Consider the following 11,790-nt stretch of genomic DNA (forward strand, 5'->3'; position numbering starts at 1 on the left):
CCTAAGTGTCCGAGAGGGCTCAGGAACATTCATACACTGCTTGGAGCACTCACAGGTTGGCCTCAGGAGTGGGAAACGATGCCAGGTGAGCTGAAGGTAGGAAACACTGGCATTTCTTCATTTGGTTACAGTAAAGACTTAGGCAATTAAAGAAAAAAAAAAATTCAGAGCATGCTTAGAGTACAAAGTCATTCTTTATCATACAAAGTCACACCTTACATATAAATAATTTGAATGTCTCGCTCTTTCATGGAAAGTAACAGAGAAAAACCTTCAAGGTTGATACATGGGAGCTGGTATTAGAAATCACATAAGATCAACCCCAAATCCTGGATCCAAACACACAGATATTTGGATCCAGTGTTGACCTATTCATCACTTCCCCCCACCCCCTGCACTGGAAGGAACTGAATCAGGACCTTCCTTGGAGAACCACCCCCATCATCAACCTCTGGTTATGGATCCCAACCCTGCAACCTTGGCTTCATCACTGAAATCCAGTCCTTTATATTTGCAGTAGTAAGAAAACTCCGTTTGTAGCTGCAGAAAGAGCCGTTGCCTTCTCCAAAGTGCATTATCTGCAGGTTTTTAGAGGTGAATGAAATAACTAAGCCTACCCAAGCTGGATCCCTTGCAGCTATTTCTATTTCTTGGCTGACAAGCTGGGCCAAAGCAGCAAAGCTAAATATTGCACAGTCTAGCAACATTTGACTAAAACTGAGACCATTTATGTGGAACAGCAGTGTGGGAACAGAAAACAAGCTAGCGGAGCAGCAATGAGAAATTTGAGCTTTGATCAAGGAGACAGCAGCATTTGACTCTATCTGAGCTGGCAGGGAGATCCCATCCCAAAGCAAAATAAAATGTGTCATTCTTTCCAGCAGATGAAATTCTCCCCAGTGGTTTGTTCCTCCCAGGATCATTTTATGTGATCTCATTGTCTTTAAAATCTTTCCCCTGAGGAAGCTGAACGTTTAATATAGACTACAGCATTAGTATCCGGTATTAAATCAGTCCAGCTACTCTGAAATGAGGCGAGTGGGCGTCCTGGAAAGGAAATAAAAACACAAGTTTAGTAGAGGAGAGAGGTTCAGCTTGACCCATGCTATTTATTGCAAAAGGCACAGGAACACACCGCTTGCTCAATGGAGAGTCACTCTGCCCTGCCATAGATGTGTTTTACACTCCCAGTAAACTCCAGATGCTCAGAGCGTGCACAAAGAATGCATCATCCAACCCCAGAGGCTTTTACACCTTGCTTTGCTTTACCAAGCAGCCCTAGGAGAGACCAGCAGGTTCCCACAGCTCTCCTTAATCCAGCTGGCAAACTTAGGCACTCAGCCCTTCAGCCACGCAGTTCTGGCACTTTTGGCCGCAAAGATGAGCCATGAAACTGCAAGGAAGGAAAATGTCAGGAAGGGAAATGCTAGAGACCTCAGGCATGGTGCAGGATGTCAGGGGTCAGCACCCATGCAAGGCACTGCAGAAAGGGTCTCTGCCCCACACGCCTCTGCTACATCCTCACTGTGGTTTCTAGCAGGATTCCTTCCAGGCAGGCACTACACACAGCACTAACAGCTGCCCCGTGAGGAATCCAGATGTGCTGTGTTAGGCACAACTCACACAATCCACTGCTGGTGTGAATCTTGGTGGCTCAGAGATTTGTGTTGCATCCGTGTAAGCGCTCTTATATAACTGGTGCACCACAAGCCAGTTGCACACAAGCCCACAGAAAAGCTGCATTTTTGGTAGTTTGGAGGTTTTTTAAAATGCCATGTGAGCTGACAAAACGTGATTCTTCAGCACCCTTGTGAGTGAAAACACTCATTTACCTCATTTAGTGTTTTACTTCAAGAAACAATTTAGCCCACGCTTGAAGTGTCAGCTAAATGAGATAATTTAAAATAATTCTGAAAACATGCTAACTGTAAGAGGCTATAATCAGAGCTAATTACAGGGACATTCTGGAAATCCCTTGGCTTGGGGCTTTAGTTTTGATAAAGGGGACAACAACTTGTAAGCTACGTTTCTTTTAATCATAACAATAGCAACCACCTTCTTTTATATGGCTTCTTTCATCTCTAAAAACCCCACAGCTTTGCAAACTATGCACACCACAGGGATTGTTTAGCCTAACACCAAAGTGAAATCACTCTGCAAGAAATGAGTAAGTGTTTAAAAACACCTGGCAGTCCTGGGCAAAATTTGTAGAGGAAAAAAAAGTGCAGAGGGAGAACATAACTGCTCTTGTGTCTCTTTACAAACACTCAGGGGACTTCTGGATGCCCACAGTGACAGCCATCTGAGCTTGAGAATAAGGAAGGCAGCTTTTACATGTGCCTGTAGACTCAAGGCACTATGGAGGAAGGCAGCAGCCTGGCATGTTGCCCTCGCTCACCTGTCCACGTCCTGTGCTGGGTGACGATGAAGCTTTGACACTGCAGCTGGGAGTTACAGATGGCAGCGGCTTCCTCGGCGCTGTGGATGGACAGCAGGCAGCCCAGGTGGCTGTAGGAGGGCCAGCACTTGTAGTCTTCTCCTTCCACCGTCCGGAAACCCTTCAGGGAGATGTAGTCTGGGGACACAAAGAGGCTGTCTAGGGAAACGCTCCAGGTGCACTTTCAGAGACTAGTTATGCTACACACTTAAATCAGTGAAACTCTGAAAAGAATTGCAACAGCGACAGACTTAACTGCCCCGCCAAGGTAGAGTGGGGTGGAGCTGCAAAGTTAAAAGAAACCCAGATCTTGCCCTTTGGTTCTGCAGTGGAGCACAGGACAGCAATTCCCCCACAGATGTAGGAGAGGGGTCAGAGGTCCCAAGGGTGAAGGGAGAGGGTGCCACTGCAGGGGTGGGTAAAAGGAGGAGGCTGCCGTGCAAAGCCACAGGCCCTCCATGTTTTTCCTGGAGAAGCCAACCTCAAAATAGCCTCTCCTACACCCCAGCTTCAACAGCAGAAGCTCATCACAGATCCAGCACCAAGCTACGTGAGGCAAAGACTGACCCACCCACCACGGTGCCACCCACAGAAACAGGAGATTGGGGAACCCCAGTGGGGGAAAGGGAGGCCAGATCCTGCTTCTGACAAGGAGACGTGACAAAAAATCTGACAAGCCTGAGCAGGTGTTGTTCAGGCTATTGTTCACTGACTGCTAAGAGTCTCTCCCCACCTTCCCACACCTCTAGGACGGTGATCATTTTGGCACAGTGCCAACAGACAGGTGTTGTTGGAAAATACCAGTAATTCCTGTTAAAGCTGCTGGTCCTTCCATGCAAATAACCAGATATCTTTGTTCAAAACAGTGCAAATTATAGTTCTTTCACATGTAAAGAGACTTCCTTCTGCAAGCCACCATCACCCACCACCTCATGTTAAATGCTCAGGAAAATGCAAGCCCCAGTAACCGCTGGATTTTTGAACCTTCCTTTTGATCAGCCTCATCTCTACCGCTGAATGGGTCCTTTTCAGAGGAATGCACCTCATAAAGTCACATTTATCTATCCACAGGTCCAACAGAACGATCTTCAGAGAAAAGGACCTTAGAGGGCACCAAGGCTCCAGGTACCCTGCCACACTCATCTCGGTGCTGTCACCTCTCACTCTATGTTTCCATAATAACCTGTGCTCAGCAGACAGAAGCCACACAGTGAAATGAGAAGCTTGAATATCAGCCCAGAAAACTGACCTGCTGGTCCAAAGGACAAGGATAAGTATATCCCAAGACAGGAGCCACTCAGTTTGCTATCCAAAATACACTCCCTTGAAACACTGATGCTCATTATGAGAAGAGTATTTAGAAGCAGTGCAAACACATGTCCATGCAGATTGTCTGCAATGCTTTTACTTTGCAAAGCCATACAATCATGCATAGCTCCCATGGAACAAACAAACAAACAAAAAAACAAACAACAAAAGCCTGCTCAAAAGAAGACACTTTTGGTGCTTTTTCTAGTGACTATAAACTGCCTAAATGTATGGGAGATCAGAATTTCACCAGTTACCAAGTGCCTATCTCCCTTAGTACTTACTTTACTTAGAGCATTCAAAATCAACTACCTTTTAAAAGAAGAGGTCTTTTCTGCAGATAGAGCCCAGACTTGTACAGATGCAAAACCTTTTCAAAAGCTCTCAGGGTTTCATTTATTCCGTATCGTAAATCACCTACATTTAAGGAAAAAGATGACAAAGATAATCAATTCCATGACATACCATTTAGAGACTTCTAATGAAGAAGTTCATGAATATTACCTGTTGCATTCAGAATATCGCTCAAAAGGGGCCGCAAAGCTGGTGGTGCAGAGTGTGGAAGGAGATAGGTGAAAAAATACCTGCAAAAAAAATCCCACAGGCTGATTAGAATACAGTGCCTTCACTTCCCTGGTGATTAAGTTGTGTACATTTTCCCGTGACTTGATTATCCATATGCAACTAGTAAGTCTGCTTTGGTTATAACGTTGTGTTGGAGCACATCTTAGTGCTTCAGACAGCTCCTGTGAGTTGGGCTGAAAACCTGGTCCTTGCTGCATGAAATCTACCTTGCAAAGCTTTGTGCCATAAAGCTCCCCCTCATTCCCCTGGGGCATTTTTGTATACTAAGCAATGTATTTCCCACCAAAAAAAGAAAAAAGACCTGTATAAAAGAAGGCTCATACAAGATCTTTCCCTTGCCCTGAAAATGTTTGATCTTCTCATTGCCCATGAAAAGTCAGGATGACTCATTTCCTGACCCTTCCACAAAATTCCTGTTCTAGGGAACAAGTGCACAAGACACAAGTGTAACTGCAAGGCTGCAATAATCTATGCAGGGATTTGCCTTTTTGCACTGAATCCTGGAAATCCAGGCTCTAAGTCCTTCTGTGTAAATATCCAGCTGCCAAGGCTTCCCTCCAGGACGTGACTTTCCAAGCACCAGCGGTGAGCAAAAGTCCCTGTGTTTTTATCTGATGGCCAACACAAAGCTCTGCAGCAGCCTCAGCCCCTTTTCTGTTAGCTGCTCCACTGCTCTTCCACAGGAGCCCCTAGGGAGGTCCGGAGACGGAGCGAAGCGCTGGCCAGCCTGTTCCCTGCTCCCAACAACGGGGACTCAAAGCTGCCGGGGTTTTGCAGGTAGCCTGCACTGCCCCTGCTTTCAGCAAGCACTGCCCGTGGATGTCAAGCACCAGGGCATGTTTGGCAAAGAGCAGATTTACAGGTACAAGCTCTGGGGAAAAGTTTTTAGAGGGCGTCGGGGAAAGGGAGCAGCAGAAGAAAGACACCTTCATTCTCACCAGACAGCTACACTATTTTCCTGCCTTATAAGGAAAATAACTTGCCTCAAAGTGATCCTTGACTACCTGTTGACAGAGGTGAGGGGAATCCCCACATGGAAGAAGAGGCTTACATGGGAGGGCATGAGCTCAGCCACCCCAGATCTTCCCCCATGTAGCTGGACGTACCGATAGGCATTGAACAGATTCTTCTTTTCATTTATTCCTTCACATTTCCCAGCCACAGAGCATTTGAGAGGGAAACTTTTGGTAGGGAAGTCAAGTGTGCAGTCATTATCTTCCTTGCAAGACAGCTCCTCGGTGCTGGCATCATCCATGTCTGTCACTTTTAGGTTTCCATCCACCATAACAAACTGCCTTGGCTGGAAATCCAAGAGGACTATTGAACCCAGGGGGGAATGTGCCAAGTAAAACAGCAGTTTCACAAGACTCAGGCAAATCTGAGAAAGAGAAGATGAATATGCATAGAAAAAAAACAGATGAAAAACAGCTATTAAATTGGAAGTAGAACAAAGGGGAGGGCATTCAATTAAACTAAAAGGGAAAAACACATATAGAACTTAAAAGGTAATTATATGTATGCTACAAAATTTATTATCAACATTGCCACAGGATTTGACTGGTAAGTAGTTTAGCAACATTTTTTAAAAATGTGTGTACACAAAAAGAGACATTTGCAGTTAGAAGAACTAGAGGAGAAAGCTGTGAGGAAAACAATAGCAGCCTTCATGTTTCAGGAGCTATACTGATTTGCCAGCTGAAATCAGAAGGGTTTTTCCCAGTCTGGCATAAAATTAATAGATTCTCCTCCCTTCCCCCATGCTGCTCAATACAGACTGAAGCTCCATGGTCATTAATACCAGATTCATGCCTTGCTGCATCACTCAGCAGTATGAATTTGGGCACACAATCATGCTTCTGAAGAATTAGTCAAGGCTTGCAATGTATTTATTGCCAGCTTTTTTGCTTTTATGACAACCTTCTGGCAGCAGGGAAAGGCCAGACAATACCTGACCCAGCAGAAAGCTTGGTAAATTATTTTTAAACAAATCAGAACTAGAAGAGTGCATTTACACCGCACCAGCACTTTGCTAAAGTAGCTTTTTGCTGCAGTTTTCATTCATCAGGAGCCCTGGCATCAGACAAAATGTATCCTCAGCAAGGTGTGCCAGGCAGCCCACGTCACCCCTCGACCCTGCCGATAGCGATCTGTGCAGGCGCGAGGGCTTTTTCCCTTGGAACAGCACGCACGATCCCTGGTATCTGATGTGGCTCATCACAGGGGAATCCCGAATGTTTAGACACCCTAATTAGGAAACAGGACTAGACAGTGCCAGTGTAAATTCCGAACCAGTGTCTTCTGCAGTCAAGAGATTATTAAAACATGTAACGCCACCATACCAAACTTTACCACCAGCTAATCCAGCATCATGAGTTTCTTACAGGAGACTTTGGCACATTTAAGAAGATGAGGTGCTAGGAAAGCTATGTAGGAGCCAGTACGGAATTGAAGAAAGTAAAACTCCCCAAGCCAAGAGAGATGACTGTGGAAGCTCTGAAGCTATTTTAACTTGCTTAGTGAAGTAATCATAAGAATCTCAGCTTCATATCCCACAGCTGAGCGAGCAGTTGCCACACTCTCCCTCTGGCTCAGATGGTAAGGCTCCTCTTCAACATTAAGGACCACATGCAGACAGGGATTTTATTTTAGGACTTGTGTTGTACTTTTATTTTGCCCAAAGCATTTCTTGCTGACACTAAGATACCCTTGGTTTTTTACAAGATGATTTTTTTTTTCCCTCCTGGCACCCAAAGAAGTAATATTGAACCCCCAACTGAGCCCTTGAGGCAAACTGTAAAATAATCTATAACCAAAGTAAAGTGCCATATCATAAGCCATTTATATTCCTGGGGAGCATATGGGTCCCTATGCAGGATGCCTAGGAGATGAGGCAGATCTCACTAGAAGGGCTGCCATCTTAGCACCTACAGCAGGAGGAAAGCAGTTTAGTAGAGATTTTACTACAGTAATTCCCAAGTCGGAAACACCCCACAAACACATGGTGAGGGTCAGCTTCCTCGGCTTGTTGACTAGAACAGGTAACACACAGCAAAACACAGAGTCGGAGCACAGTGAGGTTGCTTTCCAAGTCAGATTCAGGTTGCTGAGGGGCATCCTGACCAAAGCCCCTCTACATATATCTATATCTATGTGTGTGTGTGTGTGTATGTATGTATGTATGTATATGTGTGTGTATATATATATATATGCAATATAGAGGCAAAACTAACGTTATCATATAATAGAAGGTATTAACCACGGCCCCAGCACGGAGTACCATTTTATGTTTATCTCCTCTCAAGTGAAGTTCTTTTTACAACGTTCTATGGAGAAAGAAACTAACCGTGAGACACCAAGCTAGGGCTGTGTTAATGTGATTTTAAAGGAATGAAAACGAAACGATTTACAGACAATTTGCGGGATCAAACAGAGTGTCGGCAGGAGAATCCCGTTTGCCCCAGCGGTCACCACCGGTTCTTCGCCGCTTTGCCCAGTTTGTGGTCTAAATGCGGCTGATAAAACCCCTTTGCTTTGTTTTCTTACTTTAAATCTTTCCTCCCAGGGGGTCTGCAGGAGCTGAATCATCTCCAGCGGGGATCCCAGCTCCAGCATGGCTGTGACCCGTAGCTCAGCATCTCCGCTGTTGTCATAGCATTGGCCGTGCAGCTGCGCGAGAACAGAAGCCACGGCTCGGGGCCACGTCGCTGCCAGCGCCGGCACACCTCGGCCGCCCGGGGACAGCGCGGGCACCGCGGGCGGACCGGCTCGGCCCCGGCAACGATTCCCCCTCCCCGCCTTGGCAGCGCCTCCCGCAGCCCCCCGCCCCGGCGCGCCCGCCGTACCTTGACGATGCCGGGGTGCCGCAGGCGCTGCAGCAGCGTCACCTCCTTGAGCAGCTTGTAGGCGGCCAGGCGGCGGCAGCCGGCCGGCGCCCCGTACCGCTGCACGCACCGCCGCACCTCCCGGCCCGCCCCGTGCACCGACTTGAGGGCCACGGAGCCTCCGCCCGCCAGCGCCGCCCGCGCCACCACCTTGGTGAAGCCCCAGCCCAGCACGCTGACGGCCGTCGCCCGGCTCAGGTCGCCGCAGCCCAGCCCTCCCGCGGCCGCCGCCTCCCCGCCGCCCGCCGCCGCCTCCAGCCGCCGCAGGTCCCGCCGCCTCTGCCGCAGCTCCTCCCGCAAGCCCGGCGGCAGCGGGAGCGGCGGCGAGGAGCCCGGCGGCGAGGAGCCCGGCCGCGCCTCACCACCGCCGCCGCCTCCGCGGCCGGGCGGCAGCGCCGGCAGCGCCAGCAGCGCCAGGGCCGGCAGCGCCAGCAGCGCGGCCGCGCTCAGCCGAGCTCCGCGCCGCGCCCGCCCCGCCGCCGCCATGGAGAGCGGGGCTGCGCCGCCCGGCTCCCGCCGCTCTGCCGCCCGCGCTCCGCCGCGCCGGGGATGCCGAGCGCCGCCGAGGGGGCGTGTCGGGCTCCCGGCGCCCCCACCCCGCCCGGCCCGGCCCGGCCCGGCCCGGCCCCGCGGGCGCACGGGGCAGCGGCGGCACGGACCGCCCAGGGAGGGGAGGCGGCGGCGGAGCAGCCCTGGTGGTTCTGGAGGAGGGGGCGCAGGTTGCGAACCGGAGCTGCCGGGTGCGAGCGACACATCCCCACGGACACCCGCCCACCCTCCAACGGCGGCTGTTCATAGCGGAACACGCGGATTTCGCGGGCGTGAAGATCGTCAGCCCTGCTAGAGGATACCGCAGATTACAGCCGAGGGATGTACGACGGGTTAAAATCAGGGAGAACTGGGAGATCACATTTCCCTGCCGCTTAAAACTCTCAGGTTACGTTTCTACGAAGAGCAAACACTTGGCAGTTTCTCTAATTAGAAGGATAAACCCTATTAGGTTCAATATGCAATACGCTGCCTAAGCACGGAATTGGATTTTTTCCCAGGGGGGGAAAAAAAAACAAAAAAACAAAACAAACAAAAAACAAACAAAAAAAAAACAACCCAAAACCAAATCAAACCAAACCCGTCCTCCAGCAAAACCAGCCAATGCAGGCAGAAAACACACATTTATCGTTTGCTTGTTTGTGAGGCGATCAGATCGATCGGCGGCGTGGTGGCACAGCTCGGGGCTGCCTCTGTGACACACGTGTACCTGCGCGGGCCAGGACAGCGTTTCCGACGCGGGTGCGAGAAGCAGGACAGGTGCCTGCCGCGGCTCTGTCACCGGCTTTAGACACGTGTCTGCACCGGGCTCTGCTGTGCAGAAAGTCAGTCAGATTAGCTTAGGGCAAAGGCAGATGCAGTTTGTCTGCTTCTAATTCAGGCAATATGTAGTTAACTCTCCACACTGAGCAGCCTGAAACACCGGCCAAATGGGTGGATTCACTTTTTTTTATTTATGTTTATGCTGCTGGGGTAGAAATCAAAATAATGGTCTGCCTCTCCACCTGGTCTGCTTCATTTTCTGCCCTAACATTTTCAGCGGCATAACTAGGCACTAGACCCTCCCCAGAAAGGGAGCAGTGGCACAGCTGGGGTTGGAGGAAGTCACTGCCCTGTTCCTATGACACAGCCCTGCTGAGAGCCTGCAGCTTCTGGCAGGTCACCCACTGGCACACAGCGAGTGAGACTGCACAGGGTGTGCCCTGGCTCAAGCAGTGGCTCTCAGTCCTGCAGTGCTGTGCTGCCCTTGGACACATCTGCTCCATCTCCCCCCCTCCATGCACAGCAATGCCAATACCTCTCTCCTGACTCACTCATAACACGCTCTGTGCACACTGCTCGGGTCACGGTCACAAGTCACCCCTGCAAAGGAACCTTTTTGAAACATCCCTAAGAAATTCAACTTTAATGTCACAGCCAGTGGGATGAAGATTTTCAGAGTTTACAGCAAGTCAGCTATCATGACTGGTGATCCCCAAGGCTATTTTAATAAAAATAATGTATAAAGATGATCACTTTTAAATAGCTTCCTTCCCAAAAGCCTGCAGAGTTTCCCTTTCACTGCTTGTTTGTTCAGTACCACTGGAGCAGCCAATGAGACAAAGTACCTCAGCAGAGCACAGTTTTTCAGTAAGAGAGCAAGAGAACTGAACTCCGAACTCAGGTCATTTCCAGATGGCAAAGCAAATGGTCTGCCTACATGTCATGTAAAATAATCAAGTGGAAAATCTCAGGCCTCCAGTGTTTACCCATGCACAGACAGGTTAGCAGCTGGTCCCAGAACAGCTCTTTCAGTAGCTGCATTTCCTCTGTTGCTTTTTAACTTTAATAGCTCTTTAATTACTATTCTTATTTTCAAATCAAATATACATCTGTATCATATTAATGAATATTCATTGTCACTGGAGAGATATTAAATGCATTTTTACCTGTGTTTCCAAGCGAATAGATGCCAGCTGTGTGTACTATTATCTAATTTCAGCCTGTAATAGTATCAAGAATAGTACCTATTAGAGGACTCTATAAAATAACTGATTATTTACTTGCTTTACAGTAGCACATAAGAATTTCTGCCAAGATCATTGCTCTGCTGTGCAAGACTATGGCACAAGAGGTGGCCTTGCTTGACACAGCTGACACCTGAAATGGGAAACACAGCGAAGTGCTGCAGCAAGGATGTAGCAGTGGAGTATGTGGTCATTTGAGTGTCTTTTAGTTCCTTGGAGGGTTCTGCCTGACTTTAATGCCTTTGATAGCACGTGAGCACTGTGTGGAGCAGATGGGTACGTGCTCTGCTTTGTGATTGTACGGTTTCAGCAGCAGAGAAGGCCTCCTGTTGCAGCTCTCATCATACAGCCCCCACAAGTGCAGATCCACATATGGTTAACCTGTGTGCTTGCACTAGTCCTACCAGTATCTTGCACTTTCTAATCTACATTCATTCCTTTATAGGCTAGAGATGGAGCAGAAGGCTGTCCACTGTTCAGAAAATATCAGGCTGTGCTATAATTTCAATGAGTGTGATTGAATCCCATGCTTCTTAGCTTCTTCTGGATTCCTGCAAGGGCTGGAATGAGATTCCTCTTATGAAAAATTGTCTTGGCACTAATGCTAGCTGGGCTCCTTTCTCAAAGTGTATGAGTCTGTACATGAAGAGTAGATGGGAAATTGGGAGTCTCCTGTGCTCCAGACTAACTGCAGTGAGAAAGCACTCCATTTTCCCATACCAGCACTGAAACTGTTTCTCTTTGGAAAGACAGACACCTCTGGGTGCAATTTCCCTAGCTGGTTCCCTCCTATCCCAAGAGATCTAGGCAGCAGCACTTCTCTATTTCTTGTCTATGACACTGATCTAGAAGGGATAAGATCAAGCTCTAGGGTTAGCATAAAAATCCTGGGGGGAAAGTTTTCCCTCTGAGCACATACATGAAAGTCCTGGGCATCAGCCCAGAAGAGGGAGGCAAAGAGTTTATAGGTCTGGGAGAGGGATCAAAGAAACCTGCAGCAGCCACTTTAGAACAGGGGGAAGAC

The 11,790-nt window shown here is 48.6% G+C and overlaps 1 protein-coding gene across 1 annotated transcript; it reads right to left on the reverse strand.

The window, feature by feature from the left end:
- Positions 1 to 201: 201 nt before the first annotated feature.
- Positions 202 to 8,697, reverse strand: LOC120754149 (extracellular tyrosine-protein kinase PKDCC-like). The gene is made up of 7 exons (XM_040067439.2): positions 8,173 to 8,697; positions 7,874 to 7,996; positions 5,437 to 5,708; positions 4,250 to 4,329; positions 4,058 to 4,162; positions 2,399 to 2,575; positions 202 to 1,047 (listed from the first exon to the last, which is right to left on the reverse strand). The coding sequence occupies exons 1-7, from the start codon at positions 8,695 to 8,697 to the stop codon at positions 944 to 946; spliced, it is 1,386 nt and encodes a 461-aa protein (XP_039923373.1). The 3' UTR covers positions 202 to 943.
- Positions 8,698 to 11,790: the final 3,093 nt, after the last annotated feature.

This window comes from Hirundo rustica, chromosome 6, assembly GCF_015227805.2.
Source record: "Hirundo rustica isolate bHirRus1 chromosome 6, bHirRus1.pri.v3, whole genome shotgun sequence".
NCBI classification, from domain to species: Eukaryota; Metazoa; Chordata; class Aves; order Passeriformes; family Hirundinidae; genus Hirundo; species Hirundo rustica.